This window comes from Aquarana catesbeiana, linkage group LG04 (assembly GCF_042186555.1).
Source record: "Aquarana catesbeiana isolate 2022-GZ linkage group LG04, ASM4218655v1, whole genome shotgun sequence".
Classification (NCBI taxonomy): Eukaryota; Metazoa; Chordata; class Amphibia; order Anura; family Ranidae; genus Aquarana; species Aquarana catesbeiana.
Genome location: NC_133327.1, coordinates 85,471,910 through 85,497,654, shown reverse-complemented (window position 1 = coordinate 85,497,654; position 25,745 = coordinate 85,471,910). Strand labels below are relative to the sequence as shown.

Below are 25,745 nucleotides of genomic sequence, written 5' to 3'. Positions count from 1 at the left end.
ACCGATAAAGGGGGCAATACCAGCGTCTAGGGCTAAGGGGTGTATGTACTTTATTCACAGTACATTATTACATATATTTAGAATTTGTGTTCAATAAATGATTGAAAAATTTCCTTGTGTTGTTTTTCAAGCAGATAACTATTATTTGTAGGTACTGCTTGAATGAAAATCTAACATTTGCCTGTTCAAATATGTGAAAAAAAGTCAACAATTTCCATCAGGTGTACTTTTTTTTCACATGACTATCTAAAAAAAAAGAGGTCACTCCTCATCTTAAGAAGCAGCACTGCAAATTCTCCTGGCTTTGTAACAACTGTGGCAATTGGACAAAATTGGAAATTCTGTAACAAAATACCAGATTTAGGGGAAGCTTTTCTTTGATCAAATGGCACTAAGAAGTAATAGACAGAAGGTAACAGTTGGGCTGTTTGCATATATAAAAATACTTCTACTCCTACCTCTGATATCTTTGAAGTTTTGTTCTAGGAAAAAAACTCCAATTAGCACATAAAACACTTTCATGCAGATCTTTCAAACTGCCAGAGATGGCCCTGTGAAAGCTAACATAGCATTTCCACCTTCGGAAAAAGCATTAAAAGCTATATCAGTTGGCAGAAGGTGGAGTCACTTGACCTTTGCCTGCCAAGAACTTCTTATGATGTTATCAACCATGTACACCGGTAAATGCAGGCACAATCGGCTGCTGCAGCTGCCATCATCTCCCCTCGTACACTCTTCATCAGGTGGCCTTTATTTGGACAGACAATTCCACCGCCATGATTTGAAAGTGATTGAATGCCTTTTAATAAAAGCGTTTTGTAGTCATTCCCCCTGAAGCTGTGTGATCTTCTATTTATTCAATCGAGAGTCAAGCTGGGTGTGCTGAAGAATGGAAAGCAATTTAGTCCTGTAAAAGTAACAAAGGGCGACGGCGGACAGGATGGGGATTTAACACATCAGCCTCTTTTTTTAAAAGTCCGCTAATGTTCCACCGCTTTCTTTGATGTGGCTCGGCTGTTCTATTAAAACGTATTAACATATTGAGTGGAAAACATAAAAACAGTCATTTAAATATGTATGAGCATACAGCTGATGTGTGCCTTTCAATTATGGTTTAGGCTGGACTTACTTGCACTGAGGTTCCTCGCACCAGTCCCTGTCACGGTGCTTCTGCTCATTCCATGCAACAATCTTAAGCTCACCGTCTTCAAAGCTAGGAGAGAAATGCAGAGAAAGATAAGAAATAAAATACATGCTGGTGGGGCAAGGCTGCAACTGAACATGTTAAGCGGGCAGAGGTGAGCCCAATTGAAAAGTCCATTTTAGAAATATTTACAAATACATCTATTTAAAGGAGACCTGTCAAAACCATGAAATATGAACAACCAACTCTTTCACGTGAAAGTCTTTCTTAATCAGGCCCACTACTGAACAACACACTTAGAAGGAAGAGTTATCACCCATTTTTTTTTTTTAAATAAATCCATATGGAGCCGATTAACATTTTTGTGCACTTTTTCGCAGGATTTGTGCTTTAAAGCAGTAGTAAACTTAACAAAAAAAAAAATAATCTTCTCCCTGCAAGGTAATGTCACATTATGAAAGACTTACCTTGAAACAAAGTCCTCCAGCAACACACCGTCACCGCTGACAGGGCTTCCATCTTCATTTGGTCTTCCTTCCGGGTTTGCGGGCTCTGGCCACCTGAATGGCCAAGCCACGATGATGTCACTCCTGCGGCACAGAGCTCTAAAGAAATGGCACAAGTATGCCATTGCTTCAGGGTGCATGTTCCGGTGACGTCCCCGGCTACCGACACACGGAATATCTCATAAACAGTGCATGTTTAAGAGATATTCCTTGAACCTACAGGTAAGCTTACCTGTAGGTACAAGTGTCCAATGGGAGTTTACTACCACTTTAAAGTAGCAATAAATCCAAAAACAAAATGTATTATATTGCAGCTTACCAATCATTAGATGTGGTGGCTGCATTAGTTTACTTTTTTAAGTTATTTTTCCCTCTGCTTTGATCTGGCCAGTAACACACTTCCTGTATTAGAAACCCAACACTCTGGATGAAGGCATGACTGAGACATCTTTGGACAGCAGCACATAAAGCTTGTCTAAGCTTTCAGAAAACAGGGAGCAGAGAGCTTGTGTTACACAGTCTGAAGTTTACAACCACTTTAAGTATCACTTTTTGGAGAGCTGTGACCGTTATATGACAGGTACACTTTAACAAAACAAGTAAATATAGTTAAAAAGAAGTAGAGTATAATCTTACCGCTCCACAAATGAGAGGCCTTCCACTGCTTGTAAAGAAAGTAATTTAAAGTGGAACTAAACGTAGGTATTAAAAAACTCAGACCAGGCAGCTATTTATTGCAGAACAGACATGCTACATCTATTCTGCAATAGCACTTACCTGCCTGCTTGAAGTCTTCTACTGAAGGTTTACTTAGCTGTGAATATGCAGTTTAGCATGTATTCCTGGCACACTCCAGCTATGCCAGAATTACTGACTCCCGTGCACATTCTTGGGATGATGTCATTCCCCCACTGGCCAATCAAGAGGCAGAAAACCCAGTACCTGGAAGTGTCCAGGGAGAAGATGGCAGGGATGTAACCGCTGCATTGCTGGAAGGTGGAGGTGAGTATTTTTGGGGGTTTAGCTCTGCTTTAAGTATTCCACTATACCAATTTGAATATACAGAACATGTCAAATTGTCTATAAAGAATAAATGAAAGCCAAGGTGCTGAACATGTGCTCTGATGAAGAAATGACAGATAGAATCTGGCTGCTATGGGAAATGTGTTTATGTCTCGTTCCTAAATGTCGCAAAAAAAAAAAAAAAAATGGCCACTTCTAACTTTCAACACATAACAGACATCTGTCAGATTCTTCTAACCTAAAAGGTTTGACAATTGCTTGAAGCTGTTTTTCAAGCATAACAAGATATATTATCATATGCTAATCAAAGGTGGAATCTAAATACAGATCATACCGGTAAATGGCGCACCTTCAGAAATAGAACGTTCAAATTGCACGCAATGCTCTTTTAAAAGGCCAAATGTGTATCCAGCCGTTTACACCTCAGCTAAATGATTGTTTTCTACACATGCAATTAACATTTACTTTCCCCTGACACTGCAGCACAGCTGGCTGTTGCTGCTAATGTAGAACATACTGAACAATGTGATAAATTATAATATATATATATTATATATACACACACACATACATACATATACATACACACATATGTATCTCACAAAAGTTACTTAAATATTGTATTATATCTTTTCATGTGACAACACTAAAGAAATGACACTTTGCTACAATGTAAAGTAGTGAGTGTACAGCTTATATAACAGTGTAAATTTGTTGTCCCCTCAAAATAACTAAACACACAGCCATTAATGTCTAAACCACTGGCAACAAAAGTGAGTACACCCCTAAGTGAAAATGTCCAAATTGGGCCCAAAGTGTCAATATTTTGTGTAGCCACCATTATTTTACAGCACTGCCTTAACCCTCTTGGGTATGGAATTCACCAGAGCTTCACAGGTTGCCACTGGAGTCCTCTTCCACTCCTCCATGATGACATCGCAGAGCTGGTGGATGTTAGAGACCTTGCCCTCCTCCACCTTCCATTTGAGGATGCCCCACAGATGTTCAATAGGGTTTAGGTCTGGAAACATGCTTGGCCAGTCCATCACCTTTACCCTCAGCTTCTTTAGCAAGGCAGTGGTCGTCTTGGAGGTGTGTTTGGGGTCATTATGTTGGAATACTGCCCTGTGGCCCAGTCTTCGAAGGGAGGGGATCATTCTCTGCTTTCAGTATGTCACAGTACATGCTGGCATTCATGGTCCCCTCAATGAACTGTAGCTCCCCAGTGCCGGCAACACTCATGCAGCCATAGACCATGACACTCCCACCAACATGCTTGACTGGAGGCAAGACACATTTGTCTTTGTACGCCTCACCTGGTTGCCACCACACATGCTTGACACCATCTGAACCAAATAAGTTTATCTTGGTCTCATCAGACCACAGGACATGGTTCCAGTAATCCATGTCCTTAGTCTGCTTGACTTCAGCAAACTGTTTGCTGGCTTTCTTGTGCACCATCTTTAGAAGAGGCTTCCTTCTGGGACGACAGCCATGCAGACCAATTTGATGCAGTGTGCGGCGTATGGTCTGAGCACTGACAGGCTGACTCCCCTCCTCTTCAAACTCTGCAGCAATGCTGGCAGCACTCATTTGTCTATTTCCCAAAGACAACCTATGGATATGATGCTGAGCACGTGCACTCAACTTCTTTGGTCGATCATGGCGAGGCCTATTCTGAGTGGAACCTGTCCTGTTAAACTGCTGTATGGTCTTGACCACTGTGCTGCAGTTCAGTTTCAGGGTCTTGGCAATCTTCTTATAGCCTAGGCCATCTTTATGTGGAGCAACAATTCTTTTTTTCAGATCCTCAGAGAGTTATTTGCCATGAGGTGCCATGTTGAACTTCCAGTGACCAGTATGCAAGTGTGAGAGCGATAACACCAAATTTAACACACCTGTTCCCCATTTACACCTAAAACCTTGTAACACTAATGAGTCACATGACAGCGGGGAGGGAAAATGGCGAATTGGGCCCAATTTGGACATTTTCACTTAGGGGTGTACTCACTTTTGTTGCCAGCAGTTTAGACATTAATGGCTGTGTATTGAGTTATGTAGAGGGGACAGCAAAATTAAACTGTTATACAAACTGTACACCCACTACTTTACATTGCAGCAAAGTGTAATTTCTTCAGTGTTGTCACATGAAAAGATATAATAAAATATGTACAAAAATGTAAGAGGTGTACTCACTTTTGTGAGATACTGTGTATATATTTTTTATCACTTTTACAGTGTGATATAGTGATTAGCCTTGACAAGTCATAAAAATTAAATGTTAAAGCTCAATACTGGCAAAAAGGTACATTTTTTCTACAATCACAGAAAAATACCTGTTGATGACGAAAACTTGTAACTTCTGTTGTACTAAACTAAAATCTTAGACCAAAAACGGTTCCAATCTTGGCCAGTTCAGCTGGAACCGGCCAAGATTCAAACCATTAATGGTCAGGTTGAATGTACCAAGTTGATCGATTGATCAACTTTGGTACAACCAGCCTGCTAGATTCTCTTCTGATCATTGCTAGCGAAAATCGCCATCTTCTCCTTGTGGGGGGGTATGTAAATGGCCTACACCTTTAGCAAGGACATGATTTAACTTTAGTCAGAGCTGCACAGTTTGTTTTTATCTGCAAACACCCCTTACCTGCATAGACAGTTTTTGTATAAAGGTGAACTAACCCTTTAAAATAAAAAAATTTCAATAGCTGCTCCCCCAGCATCCTCCTCTTAAACAGTTACCTGAGCCCGATCTCGATCCAGCGATGTGCCCTTCTGTAGCAGCTGTTCTCCGCTTTCTGTCTCTCTTCTCACAGCAGACTGGGCAGTAGTAATAGCCATTGGCTCCTGCGGATGTCATTCATATCCTGTGAGGAGGGGGCAGGGTGGGGCTGAGCCATGCTGTGTTTGCCTATGGATGCACACAGCCTGGCTCGGTAGTGCGCCCACATGAGTGGGGGCAAGCACAGAAGAAGGAGCATTTTGCAAGTCTATATGAGCATTTTAGTATTGCATTCCAAGTATTTTACATATGTATTCAAGTTTCGGCTTCTTTGTTTTAGCTAAAGGATGACACTATGCGTAGACTAGTTCCTACAGGCTAAAAATACCTGAAATATGCCATAAAAACACATAAAATGCTAAATTCAAATGTTAACAGATGTTTCCATTGAAATGGGGCCAAAAGCGACACATTTCTAAAGTGGCCCAGATCTGCCTCTGAGTGGCTTGACTAGCTTGTGGAGCGTCCGGCGTGGAGCTACAGGCACCCAAACCCTCACGTGTGAGCAGCCACAATTGAAATACATTGGATTTTGGACAAGCTACAAAACGCTCAAGTGTGACTAGGGTCTAAATATATGGTCCTCATTAGTCAATACAAAAACACAAAACAAGTGCACATATACTGACATTTACAAGTACTGTAACTTTTATCTTGAAAGTTTTGGGTAAAATCAATCAGCACCCAGTCCCTGTGGAGTTTTATTATTCTTATTACATTTGTATGAGATTCCTATCATATTACAAAAATTTGTTAAAGTCTGAATAGCCTAACTTTTATAGCGTGTCCTACTGTTTACACGTTGTAAAGATTTTAGATAACTAAATCATAAAGACGGACTGTCCAATTAATTAATATGATGAGCAGATGGAAGGAACATCTCAAACTGATTTCAAAATTCATATTTAAAAAGCCAAAGTAGGAATTCATACTGAGTGGCTGAGTATTCCAGAGCCCGATAATTTTACCTGGTGGGAAAAAAATAATTGCGATGCACTTCCTGCATACAACACGCTAGAAATTAGATCAAACTGAAGTGACCTTCAAATCAATTTATTTTCCAGCATGAAAGGAAGACCATTCATACATGCAGATGAAGCAATCTTTTGTACTAAGCTCTTCTTAATGCTCATCGGCTAAATTCACAGCCACGGCCCTCTAAAAGTGGCTACACACATTACGGCGGAAATCTAAAATCCAAATTGAACTGCAAATAAATTTCAACTTATATAAAACCAAAACATTTTTTCTTACTTTGGATAGAGTAGAAAAAAGTTTTTTTTTCTGTTTATGTCCTGTTGGGAAGATTTTCCCTCATCTCCTGCCCTGGAGACACAACAAGATGTGATAGGAGAAAAACGTTTGGTGACTAATTCAAGGCTCCATGCACACTAGTGTTTTTTCATAAGCTCAAAAAAAGCTAGAAAAAAAATGCTGGTTGAAAAATGCTTATAACATTTTTTTGTGCTAGTTTTTAGTGGCATTTTAGTAGCTTTTATAGCAGTTTATTAGCATTTTGGCAGTACATGAAGAAAAACAAAAGCTGTTAGTAGCATTCTAGTAGCATTTAGAAGCAGTTAGGAGCATTTAGTGTTTTTTTTTCTGTTGGAAAAACGCTCCAAGAACCTCTACAAAAACTATTTTTTTTTTGCTCCCAGATGCTGAAGCTCAAAAAATGCTAATAGCCTAAAGTAATGTGTATGGACACATAGGATAACACTACTTAGCTTTTAGGAGCAGAAAAAATGCTAATGTGCATGGAGCCTCTGAAGCTTTAGATTTGGACTTCTCGTTACCAATGGGGACCCAGACATCCACAATACACTATTCAAAATGCCAAAAAAAAAAAAAAATGTTTTGGCTAAACATACACGTTTATACATTTTTGTAGAACTCAGCAGATGGCAAGGTGCGATAAGAGACTAAAGCTGCCCATACAAGGATTGAAAATTCTATCCATGTATGGTCAACTGTGGTTGAACTTCTGTTCGACCTCCCTGCCAAATTTGAACCAGTCGATCAGCTCTGCAGGCTATAAACTGCAGCGCTGATCTGTGTATTCTCACGGTGGGGGGAATCTCCCTGCTGTCTGATCATAAAGACAAAGGATTGAGGATTCCCCCATCCACTTTGAATGTGGGTCTGCTTTTTTCATTCAACCTGCTGGTTGAATGAAAAACAACTATAACTGACTCATCTATGATTTAACTCAATAAAGTCTTCTAAAGCAGTCAGTGACATGGTCAGTAGGCTAGTTAGGAGCAGAAGAAAGAAGGAGCAGGGGAGTGCCTTGCCATCTTAGACTACAGGGCTGTGTGTTTCTATTGATGCACCACTCTAGTCCCAGCATGGGAGGGTGGGCCCAAAGGGTTGCTGGATGATAGGAGAGCCACCCTAAAACAGGAAACCTTGGGCATCAGCCTAAACTTAAACATAGGCAAGAACTGAAATATCATGAAGCTGCATACTCAGTAAGTGACTAAAACTTACTTAAAAAGCTGCTGAAAGTGCTTATAAAATAAAGGTTTAAAAGAGTATGACTTAAAAAAAAAAAAAAAAAAAAACATTTATACTCAACTAGATGGATGCAGCATTGGCCCAAGCTTCAGGTGTCCCTCGCCAGCTCTAAGACTGAGAGCCGAGCTATCAAATTCCGCTGACCACTCGGTTCTCAGCCTTCTGTGAGCAGAGAGCTGGTGACTGCCAGTGCTCTGTCCCTCTAGCGATCTCTGGAGCACCGGGCTGTGGATGGGGGGAAACGCTGGCTCAGGATCTTAGCGGCTTACATCTGTACGGATTCCAGGCATCTGGGCGGATTCCGACCAAATGATCGGGAACTTCTCAGAGCCTGGACTGGCTCTGTGATGTCAGCCGACAGCAGGCTTTAGCCTGCTATCAGCTTAAAATGGGTCATAGGAGTGCAGAACAAACTGCACTTCTGTGATCCCCAGAAGTATAGCCTAAATAGTGCTGCACACAGTGGTGGTGCATAGCACATAGTATTTATTGGTAGCGGCTATAGCCGCTGGGAATAACTGCATGCAAAAATCCGACATGCTGGACCAGCCCGAGATTCAAGCCATCTATGGCCGGCTTAACGCCCATGGTTTTGAAATCAGAAGTCCAACAAGCTCATATAGGTGTGATGATCATGTGTCCAAATTTTTGGCCATATCGTGCGTTTACTATATATAAAAATATATATAGATAGATAATACACATTCTAACATTCACACCTATATAGATGGTAGATAGATAGAAAGATCAATCTTTGAATAGAGTAGATACATTATTCTGAAAGTACAAATTGCCAAAAACTGCAGACACAGTATAGTTCTCACACAATAGATGCTTTTCTCAGGTAAATCATGTCACACAGCTACTCCTTCAAGGTGCTGCTAATGAAAGTAATCATCAAACCCGAGAGACAGTGCCAAATCCAGCTATGCTGAAGAGCATAAATATTCAGCACTGTAAGTTACATTACTTAAGACTACAAACTACTCAAAAAAAAAGAAAAAAAGGAAAGCCTTCCAGCTACACTATTTTGTACAGAGTACATTTATTGGCTATGCAGTTCTGAGATTAAATATTGAGGCGTTAGAAGAAACAGCATCAAGGCCACCTAAATATGCTGCCATGGCGATGATCGAGCACCTGCTTTACATTTTGATTATAGGATCTAATCAGCTTTTGATTTTTGAGGTTAAGGGGCTTATCTTGTTAACTCTTTTCAGAGATACAAGCTGGTCTGATTCTTTTCATGCTAATAGCTTTCTCATTGCAGGTACCATGAGAGGCTGCAGACAGCCTGGAACGTAATAAAGTCACTTTATACAGAAAAACAAACACAAACATAAAAGTGTGGGATATAAAAGCAAAGCTGGAGGGGGTTTTATTTCTCCTCAGGGCAGATATTCTCAAATGCCAGGAGTGCAGCCTACAATGAAATCACATTTTTGAAATCAAATGTGTTGTTTATAAATTACTACTAGAAACTATGCATCTTATGGTAATGGTAATCCATGCTTGATAATCCTGTTTCTTTTACTGTTAATGGTCTAGATATAAGGTATTAACAATACTTTAAAGCAGTGGTCTCCAAACTGTGGTCTGCAGGCCAGATGCGGTCATTTGTGTGTCTATATATGGCCCTTGGGAAATCCCCCTATGGATATAAAGCACCACTCCTCCCACTGATATAAATTCTGAAATATTATTTATTTCACTGACAATAATGATGGGGCACTATTCCTTTCACTGATACAAATGATGGGGCACTACTTCTCCCATTGAAGCCAACAATGGGGCTCAATTCCTTCCACTAACACCAACAATAGGGCATTATTCCTCCACTGGCACCAATGATGAAGCTCTACTCCTCCCACTGACACCAGAGACAGGGCACTATTTGTTCCACTGACATCAATGATGGGGCATTATTTCTTCCACTGACACCAACACATCAGTTAACATAGGTACAGTAAACACTACCAAATTTTACCAATTGTAGTGTCAATATAAGTTCCTGGCACAGGATCTTTAAGCATCTATTGATTGGATACTTCCAAAACAAGGCTGGTATCAAGTTTAAGGGAGCATTAGGAATTAAATTAGTACTAGGCCAGTGATGGTCAACTTTCTTGACACAGAGGGCCTCAAGTGCAGCCCCTGATTTCACCAAAGGGCTGACCGTTTTATTCAGTAATTAAATTGCTATAAAAAGTTGAGACAGATGTAGACCTGCAAAAGGATATGGTCAAATACTACAGGCTTGCTACAAAAGAAGGTCAGATACAGAAGACGTGTAACAGCAGATGGTCAAAGACTACAGGCTTGCTACAGAAGATGGTCAGATGTTGCAGACATGGTCAGAAACTGTGATGATGCTATAGGAGTTGTTGGAGACTGGAGACATGCTCAGGAGACATAGACTAAAGACACATTACATGAGACTGCTAGAGATCATTGCTATTATAGGGCAACAAGGATACACAGGTTAATGTCTGCAGGGGCCCCAAAAACTACACAGAAAATCCCAGAAGGCCACAGGTTGGGAACCAGGGTACTAGACTATAAAAAAAAAAAAAAGAAATGTAAAGTCAATATAATGGTAAGGTGTAAGAACTGTCTCATAATAGGGGTTTTAAGCTTTAACATGTTACCGTACCATCTCCCAATGAGGCACCATCCAGGCTGAATGAAGCCTTAACAACACTTGTAAACTCCACTTTGACCTAAAGAAAACTATCACCAACACATATAAAGATCCAGCTTGCAGTTTATTAGGCTATGTTTCCACTATTGCGTCCCCAAAGTCGCGCGATTTTGCCGCGATTTTTTACCGCGATTTTACCGCGATTTGAAGCAATGCCTGTATCTATGGACCTCAAGTCGCATCAAAGTGGGACCAAAGTAGTGCAGGGACTACTTTGAAGTCGCTGCGACTTGAAGTCGCACAGATATGAACGGTACTCATTGGAAATCATGGGATACAATTTGTCATGCGACTTTTCAGTCCCAAGTCGCATGAAAAGTCGCACTAGTGGAAACATAGCCTTAGGGTTAGGAAGGACATCTGACCGTCACTAATTGGGGGCGTGGCCTGGAGCTGCATGGCGTAGGGTGTGCAGACTGAGAGATTCACTTGAGCATAATCTTTTTCACCGATCCTGGAGGAAATCCTTCTCCTTTCACAGCTGCAACACTCACCTCTCCTGCCTCCATGTTGCCATCAATGATGAAACGAGGATATCCAAATAGAACTGCTTACAATAAAAGTGTGCCACATCCCAAATGAACATGGAAATAGAGAAACCCCCTAGGGTTTGTTTATTCTCTATTTACTATGTGTTTTTTCTATGTACAATAAACTTTATATGTTTTTTTATACAATTTTTGTTATGGTAGTGCCTTGAAATTCCCACACCTAGGGGGTTTCTCCTTTTCCATGTTGCCATCAAAGCTGGATAAATACTGCCACAAGGAGAGGGGCCCGTCGGATGAAGATGGCGCCGCTCCAATTCCAGGGGAGGAAGAGCCCACCATGGGGGGGCACTGCCAGAGTGCTCGAGGCCATCTCTCTCTGCCAGACCACTCTCACCGCAAAGATAGAGGAGGTAAAGGTAGACATATCCCTCATCAGACAGGACATCCACAAGCTGCAGGAGAGAGTGTCTGAGATGGAACGCCAAGTTGGCTGTGTGGAGGACAGCCTGCCACCTCTTCAAAACTACCGAAAGGCTGCAACACCAATTAAACGCCATCCTAAGTAAGCAGGACGACATGGAGAAGACTCTGGCGCTGCAATCTGTTTTGTGGGTCTGCCCGAACGAGCTGAAGGCTCGGACCCCCCCCCCCCCCACATTCCTTGAAAACCTACTTATCCCCAAGTGGCACACTTTCATTGCTAAACTCTTAAACTATCGTGACTGGGACACTCTCCTGAGGCTCACTCGTGAGAGAGGTAACATCCCCTTCGGTAACGTGCATCTAGCGGTGTTCCCGGATTTCTCCGCAGAAGTGCAAAAGAGGGCACAGTTCATTGAGGCCAAGAGACAACTCCGGATTCATCACCTGACGTATGCGATGCTCTTACCGGTGAGAGTCCACGTAGCGTGTGATGGAAAAGCACAGTTCTTTCGAAGAACTGGGAGCAGTTATGTCATGGCTGGAGCACCATGATGTGGCTGGCTCTGCACCAATCTAAAGCCTTCACCCGGCCTCTTCCATCGTCATCATGAGAGTTACATTCGAGGATGATCCCTGTGTCTTGGTTTCTTCTTTTGTGCTAGCCCTGGAGCGTCCAATTCTCCATGAACCGTGAGCTGAGCACTCTCCGGTGCTCTGAACTTGCCCGGACAGTCCAGGGGCTTTCCATTCTCCATGTCCCTTCTCAGGCCCCTACTCATGTCTCGGGTCAAATGCAAATGGCTCTTAAAAAATCCTGGGTTGTCTGGCTGTATCAAGCCCCATATACCTGTAACTCATATGGAGTGGCTATCCTGATAGCCAAATTGATACAATTTCAGCTTCACAGCTTGCAGTCGGATCTACTATCGGCGGCTTGGAAATTCTTCTGATGGCATTTTATTTTTCCCCACCATTCCACTTTACTGTATTACAGGAGGGGGTGGCCTTTATGGCTCAGCATCCCACGGTGCCTGCCATATGGATGGGGGACTATAACATGATAATAAATCTCAGCCTAGATAAACTTAGTCTCACTAGCCCCGCGTCAACTCAACCCACTATCACTAGGTTTGGGAGGTTCCTTTCAGAGTTCGCCCTGGTTGACACCTGGAGGTTTAAGTACCCAACATCTGAAGCTTTTTCATGTTTAACACCTTCCCACTCTGCCATGTCCCGCATAGACCTACTCCTTGTTTCGCTCCGCTCTATTGCCTAGTCTGCTCGATGCGGGGTTTGGAGTTAGAGTGCTCTCAGACCACTCCCCATATTGGACTACTCTACGCTCGCCTGCATCTCCTGCGTTCCACAGATGGAAGCTAAACCCCTTCTGGCTTTCTACTATGTCGGATTGGGAGGGTATCCAGATGGGAATGGATATACTATTTCCGCACTAACCAGGGTCGGCACAGTGTGGGGAGCTTTTAAAGTACATGACCAAATAATCATCTCCTCACATATCAATAGGCCCAAGGCCTCTTCTAAACTAGTACTTCAACAACAAAGATCCCTTGAACAGGTCTTTCTGAATGACCCTCTGCAGCCAACTCCTCCCTTGTGAGAATGCAGACTAGACTCATTGATCAGTTACATTTTGAGAAAGCCAAGCAGCAAATAGTTTTCAGTAAGCAACATATTTTTGAGCACGGTGAATGAGCCGGTAAATTGCTCGCCTACATGGCCCATCTTTACCATAAGCCCCTGTTAGTGGTTACACTTCAGTCTGCCTCAGGAAATAAGATCACAGACCCCGACCTAGTGGCCGTAGAATTTAGACTGTTCAATTCCGATCGATACTCCTCCACCACCACTCCAGATGAGCTGACTGCATTCTTACAGGACGTTGATTTTCCCACCCTGACCCCTTCCTAGGTTAGCCAGCACAAGGCGCCAATTACCATAGATTGCATTGAGGAGGCTCTAGCACAATACGCAAACCAGGAAAAGATCCGCTGTTCCCCCAAAATATACCGCCTCATCTCTCTTTGGCAATTGGATGTTAAAATACTTTCCAAAATTCTTGCCCTGCGCATCAACAAGGTAATATAAGGCTTAATACATTCAGATCCAACGGGATTCATACCTAACAAGAATATATCATTTAACCTCAGGAGACTCTTCATGAATCTTCAATCCACATGTGACAACGTGGGCTCCAGGGTAGTGGTTAATCTGGACGCTGCAAAGGCATTCGACTCCGTGGAATGGAGCTATCTGTGGGAATGGCTCCACAAGTTTAAATTCGGCCCAAAATGTATTAAATGGCTCCAACTTTTATACCAGGCTCCCACTGCCCAGATCCAAATCAACGGTAGGGTCTCAGAGTCCTTCTCTCTTTCTCGTGGTACCCGCCAAGGCTGTCCTATATCCCCCCTACTATATGCCTTGGTGGTGGAATCCCTCGCCATTGCTATTAGAGCACACCCAGACATTAAAGGTCTTCGATCCGGACAGGTGACCAAGGTCATAAGTCTATACGTGGGCAACATGCTTTTGTACCTGAGGGACACAGGCCCTTTTCTCCAGGCTGCTTTACAGAAAATTAAGCAACTCGGGTGTTATTTGGTTTGCAGATCAATTGGACCAAGTCCCAAATCCTTCCATTGGATATAGGCGCCCCTACAGCAGTACAAGCCGCACTCCCCCATGTCAGAGCCAGCAAGATTAGATAAAGCATTCAAATCTCCCAATCTTTAATGGATTTTATAGACCTTAACCTTGAACCCCTATATGACCTTCTAAAAACAAAAACCTAGACCTGGTCTTGTCTACCCATTGGAATCATGGGATGTATTAATTTGGTAAAAATTAAACTTCCCAAATTACTCTATTTTCTGGCATGCCCCCCTTATATATCCCAAGGCATATATTTAATCTATGGAGTCCATAGAAAACTTGTAATGGGGTCCCTCCTGTCACAAGTTATCATGGTGAGCTTTGAAATGCCCTGTCTGCCTGGGTGGCACCGCACTCCCTGACCTAGCCCTATACTACATTACCTCTCAGCTATCCCACTTTTTCCACCTTAATCAGGAGGACAATATCAGGTATTCCACACTTGTATGCTCCCCTGCCTCCCGCCTGGGGACTCACCACCTTTCAAATTTTACTCCCTGGTACTCTCGAGTTGTCTCACATTGGCAATAGGAGCCGTATGACTAAAATTTAAGGGCATAAGGTCCACTCCTACAAAAAACAAATGTATAAAAATGACATGTGAAAAATATATGATTCAGTTCATAAAAGGTGCATAAAAAGATGTGCATACAATGGATATAGGGAACTTCAGTGCTCTTCAAAACATAAAGACTTTAATATCCCATCACCACATAGATTCACGTCTTAACAGATAGCACTAAGTTCAAGCATTGGATAATAATTCCACCATGCTCCAACAGACTGGGCTGTAAAAACGAACCAAATTCCAGATAGCAGCGGTATCAGACACTGGATAATGATCCCATCAGGCTCCAACACCTTTAGCTGTAAAAGTGGACCCGGTTTTTCAATGGACACAAGGATCACGGTATCATTGGAAGAGCTGATATCTAATCTGGCAGCTCAAGGATAAATCCCAGAGCACAAAGGAAGAAGAGGATAGCCCTGCAGTGCAATATGTTTTAACAAAAAGGTTTATTAAAACAGCACACTAAAAATTTACATCAGCTGAGATCTATTATGGAGAAACTAGTCGGTTGGAGCCCATTGTGAGATGTCTAACCGTTTGAGCTGGTTGGTGCAAACCACCACGCTGTTTTTTATTTGCATTTATTTTTGCTGTTTGGCTGTCTTGATGTAAGTTTTTATTGTGCTCTTTTGTCTGAGGACAAATATTTAAAAGTCTTCTTGCAAGCATCTTTGTTCAAGGCCAGATTGTAAACAGACCTGGATCAAAGAGTCGCCTCCAACTATCCAACAGTGGATTAGGGCCGTCAATGTTACCCTTCCCTTTAAAAAAGGTACTATACTTACACAGGGGTTGCCCGAATAAATACTACAAAAATTGTGACAGGTGGCTGGAGGACGCTTCCACCTGCACTGTCGAGGAGTGACCCTCACCCAACATTTGAAACTTCCCCAACAGTATATTGTGTCCACTTATCCCCATATTTTCTATTCCCATGCTCCCCCCTCTTAGGGCTCACATTGTCCTCTTAATATGTGCTAGACTGCTTGATGCTTCCCATATGTGTGTTATGCCGCGTACACACGGGCAGACTTTTCGACTGGACTGGTCCGACGGACTTTCGGCGGACTTCCGACGGACTTTCCCAAAGAACGGACTTGCCTACACACGATCACACCAAAGTCTGATGGATTCGTATGTGATGACGTACGACTGGAATAAAATAAGGAAGTTGATAGCCAGTAGCCAATAGCTGCCCTAGCGTCCGTCGGACTAGCATACAGACGAGCGGACTTTTCGATAGGAACTGGGTCCGGCGGAGTTCCGACGTAAAGATTTGAAACATGTTCCAAATCTAAAGTCCATCACATTTTCGACCGAAAAAGTCCGCTGCAGGTCCGATGAAGCCCACACACGGTCGAATTGTCCGTCAGACCAGTCCGGTCGAAAAGTCCGCTCGTGTGTATGTGGCATTATTCGCTATGCCATATCCAAATACAGGTAATCCTTGTTATTTTGACTTTTTATGATTTACCCTCAGTACGAATATGTCAGTGCCTTCACCTTATGATTAGTGCCTGTTGCACTTTGCATTTGTATGTCATTATGTTTTTCAATATGCTCAATAAAACATATTTTATTTTATAAAAAAAAACCCTCACTAATCGTGGCCAAGACTTCGACTTTTTTTAGGCTAAAGAATAAAATTGAGGTCCAGAAAAAAAAAACCACATCCCATGTAACCTATTTCATGAGCATTAACCTGGAGTTGGTCATATTGGAAAAACTATTGATTGCCATGAGTAACAAAGTGCTCTCACTTTAGCAGACTTTAAACACTAGCTTCATTATGACCACCATGCCACTCTGCTGCTGATGCATAAGACTACAAAATTATTTTCTGTCATCTTCCACGAAGGAATACAAGAGCACCTTTACCGTGTATTTGTCATCCATAAAACAAATAAGTGGAGATAAGAAAATTGTTTTCGGTATACTTCCTTCTTGCCAACGCCTTGTGTTCTAGTGCATTTGATCTAAATTCTACCTTTTAAGCAAAGTGAAATGAGGTCCTATGAAAAGGCAACACATCTGCAACCACTCCAACCAAACAGGATTTAATGATTGTATCTGTGCCTGTTCCTAACATTTATAGCTGTGCCATACAAAGGAGGACATGTAGCAAGCAAGAAGGTCATATATTGCAGTTTCCACTCTTATCATATGTCATGGCTACATTTGTTTTCTATTCTGTTTCTTTTTTTATTTTTTACTTTATTTTCACCTGGTGATCCTGAAAGTCACACACTTCCTTTCTTGGCGTGGCTCCTCTATCTGTAGAGGAACAATCAAGACATCCTTGGACTGTAGCACTGTATGGAGATAGTAGTGTGGAGGGACCAGATTAAAGCCTGGTACACACTATCAGTTTTTTTTTTCATTCAACTCAGTGGGCTGAACAAAAAAAAACTGAAATGCTTGGGAGGAGCTGCTGTACTAACTATTTGATGTTAGTACAGCGATCTCCCTGCTGAGCTATTGTGTCTGGACAGGGGGAATGCACCCCCCACCAGAACACACTGGTCAGCCATTGGCTGCCAGCACTGATTGGATGCCGTTCGGATGTTGCTTTTCCAGCAGGCCCGTTCAAAAGAAGCCGGCCACTTGACCGGCTTCTGTTGGACAGGCTGGTGTACACACGGGCTGAATGTTGGCTGGCTTTTGTTGAACTGGCCAATATCTGCCGATTTGCGGGCCGTGTGTATCCGGCTTTAGATGGACTTTCCAAAATGACTAACAAATTTAAACCTAAATCATCCTAAAACTTATTAGGCAGTTACAGAAACATTCCTCTCCCATTTTAGGAAAATGGGATTTTGACTTACCGTAAAATCCATTTCTCTGAGTTCATTGACACAGAGCTCCATTATTCAAAACCATAGGGTTATACTGCCCCCTACAGGAGTAGGACACTAGGCAGAAAAAGAGACTTTGCTACGCCTATGGGCAGTCCTAGGTGGTATACACCCCCCTCTCTGCCACATGCCTTCAGTTTAGTAACAAGCAGTGTCAGATATATTAAAACTCCTTAGAGGGGTGGGTGCTGTGTCTGTCAATGAACTCAGAGAAATGGATTTTACAGTAAGTCAAAAATCCCATTTTCTCTTTTTTTCATTGACAGACACAGCGCTCCATTATTCAGAGCCATAAGGACGTCCCAAAGCAGTGCCAAACATGAGGGGTGGGACAACGAAAAATCCCAAGGCTAACACAAGAGCCAACTAGGTAACAGGAGCTTAACACAGAACAAGCTGGAGCCCAACCTGACCAATACCCCTTCAAGAGGGAATAGACCCTCTAAATAGCAACCTGTAAAACCTTGCAGCCAAAAGAGGCATCCGCAGATGGCAATAGATCCACTTCATAGAAAATTTTGAAAGTGTACACCGAGGACCAAGTGGCCGCCTTGCAAACTTGCGCAACGGACACCTGATGACAAAAGACCCAAGAAGCACTAAGCGCCCGAGAAGAATGCGCCGTAACAGGGAAATGAGGAACCCAATCCCTGACAGAATAGGCCAGAGTCATCATCTGTCTGATCCATCCAGAATAGGTTGCAGAAGAAGCAGCCCCTTTCTTGGCCCGTCAGTGATCACAGTGAGTCTGACCTTCAAAAAGACTCAGTGGCTGCCAAATACACTCGAATTCCCCAAACCACATCCAGGGCAGATAAGTCAAATTCCTTGGGTCTGTTGACCAGGGACACAAAGAATGCAACACAATGTCCTTATTCAAAGGGAAATCCGAAGAAGGAACAATAGAACAGGGCAAAGAGCCACCTTAACCTTGTGTAACACTGGGTAAGGCGTATGACAAAATAATGCCACCATTTCCAACACCCTGCGAGCAGAGGTGATAGCTACCAAGAGGACATCTTGCGAGACAGAGTAAGCAGTGGAATTTCCCGAATATTTTGAAAGAGAGGCTTCTGTAGAACCAAAATCACCAAGTTGAGATCCTACGGCGGTAGAAGAGACCGCCCTGGTGGAAACAGATGTCGAACCCCTTGAATAAAGGTACGCACCAGGGAGTGCAAGACCAGGGGACGCTGAAGAAGACCACCCAGGCTGACACATGGCCCCTGATGGTACTCGAGGCCCATTCCTGCTGAAACCCCCCCCCCTGAAGGGAGGTCGGAATCGGAGCCACCGAGAAAAAACAAGGATGAATGCCCGGTGACTCACACCAGGGTATATGTGCTTTCCACATCCGGAGGTAGAATCTCCTCGAGGTAGACTCCCTAGTCATCAGCAGCGTCATGACTGCATCACCTGGCTCATCACAGCCAGCCCGTTAAAACCAGCAACTCTAAAGCAGGAGGGAAAAACGGCCCTTAGGACAGTAGATCCTCCCTGAGAGGAAGTCGCCAAGGAACGTCGGCGACCAGGCGCACCCGGACGGGGTACCCAGACCGACGGGACCCATCCGGAGCCAATAGAATTACCAGGATCCTCGCAGTCGAGATCCTGCGCAAAAGCCACAACAGAAGCTGGAGAGGAAAAAAGGCGCAGAGCAAAACGTTACTGTCCCCATGGGCCACCAGAGCAATTGAGGTGCCCACCAGAGGATCCCGTGACCTTGCCAGAAACCTTGGTACCGTTCTGTTGAGCCAGGACACAAACAGATCTACCTCAGGAGTGCCCCATCTGAGACATATCTGTTGAAACACGGCCCGGAGAAGAGCCCACCCCGTGGTCCAACACTAGCCGACTGAGGCATCCCCGCCTGTCAGTAATTCACTCCTGGAAAGCGTACATTGGAGAGGGCCAGAACGAGATGTTCTGCCCAGCAGAGGATACTGGCAACTGCCAGGGCTGCCAACATCCTATTTGGCCCGCCCTGGTGATTGACATAAGCCACCACTGTTGCATTGTCTGACTGGATCCATATTGGGAGCCCCCGAAGTCGATCTGTCCATGATCCAGACATAGTCTGATCGCTCGAAGTTCCAGGCCATTTGCTCAGTAGTCTGGAATCCACCAGCATCCAACGACCCTGATCAGTACTCAGTCCCAGGACACCTCCCCACCCGGACAGACTGGCATTGATGGTCACCCTATTCAATACAGTGGGAGGAAGTGAGAGTGGGAGGGAGGAAGGATTTACCCCGCTGAAGAACCGGAGAGCGAAGCCACCAGAGCAAGGAACCTCTGGTTTCCTGGCTCAGCCAAATCAGATTGTCCAGAGACCTCAGGCACTTGTCCCATTATGTCAGGATCTCTCTGAAGGGAGCTTGTATGGAACTGTGCAAATCGAATCGCCTCAAAAGGTAGATACCATCAGACCCAAAACCCACATCCATGTCCGCAGGGAGGCCCACCTGACGGACAACAATAAATGAAAAATGCAGCATGCAACTTCTGGAGTTTGTCCAGAGGAAGAAACACATTGGCCAGAGCTGAAGCCCGGGTCAGGCTCAGATAATCCAATGTTCTGGAAGGGGCCAAAGCAGACTTCAGATAGTATATAAGCCAACTGAAATTGGTCAAGGTCTGTAAAGGAGCTATGTTGCCCCTCGGGGTAGTTGAGGACTCGCAGAAGAAGATGGTCCAGGCAGCCCAGGACCGCAAACCCCCACTGACGTAACCACACCAGATCAGGGGCCAACACCTCGTGAACACCCAAGGAGTGGTGGCAAGACCAAAAGGGCAATACCACTTGCTGATAATGCTCAGCACCCACAGCAAAAAGGAGGAAGTGCTGGGGTCAGGCATATAGTTGAATGCATAAGTAAGCATTTGAGATGTCAATAGAAGCCAGAAAGTCCCCATGATGAAGAGGTGCCACCGCTCTGCGGACAAACTCCATCCTGAACTTCTGTACCCATACAAGGCAGGTCAGGGGCCTTGAGGTCAGGATGTATCGTGCCCTCCATCTTTTGGACTGTGAACAGGTTTGAATAAAACCCCTGAAACTGTTCCCGACACGGGAACCGGGACAATCACACTCTGAAGCAACAGGGCTTGCACAGCCCCACGAGGAGAACAGCAAACAGTCCAGCAACAGACGCACATTGGAAGCAAAAAAACTTTTTGGGGAACAAGGCCAGAAAACTATGTTGTAAACGGACAAAATCAAGATGTGCAATGATGTCATCCAGGGTAGCCCCCCAGAATACATGTCTAAGCACCACTGCAGAAACAGAGAGCTCAGCAACCAGGGGAACTGCGGCCAAGAGGCATAGCAGACAAACAGCAGCACCTAAACAAACAGCAGCGCCTAGACCAACAGGTCCGCCAATGTAGCAAAGGCAGGGGGATTCTGCTCCCCCTCCAGGTATGTTAGCTGGATCTTTAGAAGCCAGAAATTCCTCTATTGGAATCATGGTTGCCTTGAACAACCTGGAGACAGGGGGGTCCAATTCTGAAGGAGGGACTCCTCAAAGGGGTACCTCACAGCAAGCGTTTTCGGAAGCACAAAGGGTCACTTTGGACACTCCCAGTCTTCATGGACAAACTTGGCAAAATAAAAGGGAGAAGGGAACGCTTTCGCCGCGCAAGACGGCTTATAAGTGCCAAAGGAGAACCGGCCCTCCGCCGCAGCCAACGCTGCATCCCCCATCTTGAAAGGTTCCTGCACATATGTAATAAGTGCGACAACCAGCACCTTTTCGCGCACCACTGCAGTTGTGGAGGAATCATCCTCTTTCCCCGACAGGACAGGGAGCATGGCCACCAACCCCACCTAAATTTTCAGCCGCCTGGCACGAGTCCGCGTGGGGACCGGACCGATCCGAGGCGCTGAACGGAGAGTGGACACCCAAAAATAGAAAGCGGCGGCCCCCACAGCTTGCCCTGGGGCCGCCCACCCAGCACCCAGTCAGTAGGCTGCAGGCTGTTCCTCGATTGCGCACGTCCGTTCACCCCGCCTCCTAGGCCCAACCACTGCAGCAGGTGAGCCCAAGGGATACCCCCCAGTAGCAACCCCAAGGATGGAAGGGGGGGACAGGGTGTCCAAAAAGCACCAAGGCCAGAAGCCTGGGCCTGACCCGAGAAGGAAGGAAGGGGGGGTGGAGGAGAACCCCGGAGGGAACGACCACCCCAGGGAGTACCCGCGCTCCACACCACATCCAGGGAAGGTAAGGAGAGGGCCCCGTAATTGCCGATCCAGCGAAGCGTGTGGGTAACACTCCACACAAATCTCCTCACCACCGAAGTGGGGGGCTGTCAACCATGAGGAACGCTGCGACTCAGGTTGAGACCTGGTCGTATGCGACCTCGCGAGACATTTAACTCACAAGACCAGCCCCTGTCCAGTGGGACCATGTCGCGGCCGACCTAGCGTGTAGCTGCAGTCTGCACGCGCTCACTGGCCAGACTGGGGAGACCACTGGATCTTAGTGTCCAGCCCGTCACCCAACCCAGCAGTTGATTGTAGATCTCACCAGAGAAAAATCCAAGAACAAAGAAAATAAACAAAAAATTCCCAGGACTAGAGATCCCAGGAGGGAACTAGGTCCTTTCTCCTGACTAGGCAGAAAAAACTGAAGGCTATAGCAGAGAGGGGGGGGGTGTATACCACACCTAGGACTGCCCATAGGCGTAGCCAAGTTTTTTTTCTGCCTAGTGTCCTACTCCTGTAGGGGGCGGTATAACCCTATGGTTCTAAATAATGGAGCGCCGTGTCTGTCAATGAACGAAAGAGAAATTAGGTTTAACTAAATGAATAAAAGCTGACCATTGTTTACCACTGGCATTTGGCAAAGAACATTTAACAACGTAGTATTGCATTAATACAATTTTGTTCTGAACTTTAAAATGAAAAAAATGCTATGAAACTGCATATCTAGGAATGCAATTGCGTCAAGGCAGTTCCTTAAAAAATACTTTTTATATCTTGAATTCTTCTTGAAAATAGCAGTAAACTTCCTGCCGAGAGTGTGCCTAGGCACTTCAGTGCCTTAAACATCATAGCTGTATATCTGCAGTGTAATATCTAAGGTACTGCTGCCTCTGACTGCTAGTCTCAGATTTGGAGTGAGATTTTGTCATGTCACTATGGTGTTGCTTCCTGTTTTCTTTACTGGAGAGACAGGAGCAGTCCAAGGTTCCCACTGCTTCTGCATAATCCACTCTGGGGATCTAGGATTTCTGCACCTCCCATGCTGCTTGAGTATTCCTCCATCAGGGGGCAGCTCTGATATGAGGAAACAACACCCTGCTGCTCTACCTACAGTGCCTTGAAAAAGCATTCATACTCCTTGAAATATTCCACATTTTGTCATGTTACAACCAAAAACGCAAATGTATTTTATTGGGATTTTATGTGATAGTTACATAGTTAGTCAGGTTGAAAAAAGACAAAAGTCCATCCAGTCCAACCAAAAAAAAACAAAAAAAAACAAAAAAAAAAAAAACGTACAATCCAATATACCCAATACTATACCCACAGTTGATCCAGAGGAAGGCAAAAAACCCCAGCAGAGCATGCTCCAATTTGCTACAGCAGGGGAAAAAATTCCTTCCTGATCCCAGAGAGGCAATCGGATTTTCCCTGGATCAACTTTACCTATAAATGTCAGTACCCAGTTATATTATGTACATTTAGGAAAGTATCCAGGCCTTTCTTAAAGCAATCTACTGAGCTGGCCAGAACCACCTCTGGAGGGAGTCTATTCCACATTTTCACAGCTCTTACTGTGAAGAAACCTTTCCGTATTTGAAGATGAAATCTCTTTTCCTCCAGTCGTAAAGAGTGCCCCCTTGTCCTCTGTGTTGACCGTAAAGTGAATAACTCAACACCAAGTTCACTATATGGACCCCTTATATATTTAAACATGTTGATCATATCCCCCCTTATTCTCCTCTTCTCAAGAGTGAACAAATTCAGTTCCTCTAATCTTTCCTCATAGCTGAGCTCCCCCATGCCTCTTATCAGTTTGGTTGCCCTTCTCTGCACTTTCTCCAGTTCCCCGATATCCTTTTTGAGAACTGGTGTCCAAAACTGAACTGCATATTCCAGATGAGGTCTTACTAATGATTTGAACAGGGGCAAAATGATATCTCTCTCTCTGGAGTCCATACCTCTCTTAATACAAGAAAGAACTTTGCTCGCTTTGGAAATCGCAGCTTGGCATTGCATGCTATTATTGAGCTTATGATCTACCAAAACCCCCAGATCCTTCTCCACTACAGATTCCCCCAGTTGTACTCCCCCTAGCATGTATGATGCATGCATATTCTTAGCCCCCAAGTGCATAACTTTACATTTCTCAACATTAAACCTCATCTGCCACAAAGTCGCCCAATTAGACAGCGCATTGAGGTCGGCTTGTAAATTGGAGACATCCTGTAAGGACGTTATTCCACTGCATAGCTTGGTGTCATCTGCAAAGACAGAAATGTTACTTTTGATCCCAGACCCAATATCATTTATAAAGATATTAAAGAGTAAGGGTCCCAGCACTGAACCTTGGGGCACACCACTGATAACCTTAGACCAGTCAGAGTAAGAATCATTAACCACTACTCTCTGAATTCTGTCTTTTAGCCAGTTTTCTATCCATTTACAAACTGATATTTCCAAGCCTGTAGACTTTAACTTACACATGAGCCGTGTGTGCGGAACTGTATCAAACGCTTTTGCAAAATCCAAATAAACCACGTCCACAGCCACCCCTCTGTCCAAGGTTTTACTTACCTCTTCATAAAAAGAAATCAGGTTTGTCTGACAACTTCTGTCTTTCATGAACCCATGCTGTCTGTTGCTTAAAATGTTTTTTTCCAGCAAGAACTCGTCTATGTGGTCTTTTATTAAACGCTCCAGTATCTTCCCGACTATAGAAGTTAAACTAACAGGTCTATAGTTACTTGGTAAAGACTTTGATCCCTTTTTAAATATAGGCACCACGTTCGCCCTGCGCCAATCCAGCGGTACTATTCCCGTCATTAATGAGTCCCTAAAAATTAGATACAATGGCTTTGAAATTACAGAGCTCAATTCTTTTAGGATCCGTGGGTGGATGCCATCAGGTCCAGGTGCTTTATCCACCTTTATTCTGTCTAAATATTTCTGGACCATATCCCTTTTGAGCCATTGTGGATCATTGGGGGCTGTGTCAATACCACCCCCATTATGCACATGAACTTCCCCATGCTCTTTTGTATACACAGAGCTGAAGAAAGTATTTAATAAATTAGCCTTCTCCTTGTCCCCAGTCACCCACTCTAGATTATTTTGTAAAGGGCCTACATGCTCAGACCTGACCTTTTTACTATTAATATATTTGAAGAATTTTTTGGGGTTTGTCCTACTATTTTTTGCGATCTGTCGTTCGTTTTGAATTTTTGCACCCTTGATTTCCTTTTTACATATTCTGTTAAATTCTTTGTAGCATTTAAATGACACTAGTGTTCCTTCATTTTTATATTTTTTAAAAGCTCTTTTCTTATTGTTTATAGCTTTTCTAACTTTGACCGTGAGCCACATAGGTTTTCTTTTTAGCCTTTTAAACTTATTGCCCATGGGAATATACTTTGCAGTGAGGTCCCAAACAGTCTTTTTGAAGAATTCCCATTTCTGTTCTGTGTTTATCGCTGCCAATATTCCCTCCCAGTCTAAGTCCTCGAGAGCAGCCCTCATCCTTGGAAAATTTGCTCTCTTGAAGTTAAGTGTTTTTATCTTTCCCTTATGTATTTCTTGTTTACAGCTAACATCAAATGAAATCATGTTATGGTCACTGCTACCCAGGTGTTCCTTTATCTGCACATTAGTAATAAGCTCTGCATGGTTTGAGATTACCAGGTCCAACAGAGCTTCATTCCTAGTTGGGGCCTCAATAAACTGGACCATAAAATTGTCCTGTACTAGGTTTATAAATATTTGCCCTTTAACTGTCCCAGCAGTGCCATTACTCCAGTCAATTTCTGGGTAGTTAAAATCTCCCATTATTATCACTGTCCCAGCCCTTGC

The 25,745-nt window shown here is 43.8% G+C and overlaps 1 protein-coding gene across 2 annotated transcripts in view; it reads right to left on the bottom strand.

Annotated features, from left to right (window-relative positions):
• The window catches only part of NBAS (NBAS subunit of NRZ tethering complex), a 1,128,646-nt gene that overhangs the window by 783,823 nt on the left and 319,078 nt on the right, over positions 1 to 25,745 (bottom strand). For both annotated transcript variants that reach the window (XM_073625355.1, XM_073625357.1), the window contains exon 22: positions 1,130 to 1,213. In XM_073625355.1, the coding sequence (XP_073481456.1) occupies positions 1,130 to 1,213 (84 nt within the window). The remainder of the gene's footprint in view (positions 1 to 1,129; positions 1,214 to 25,745) is intronic.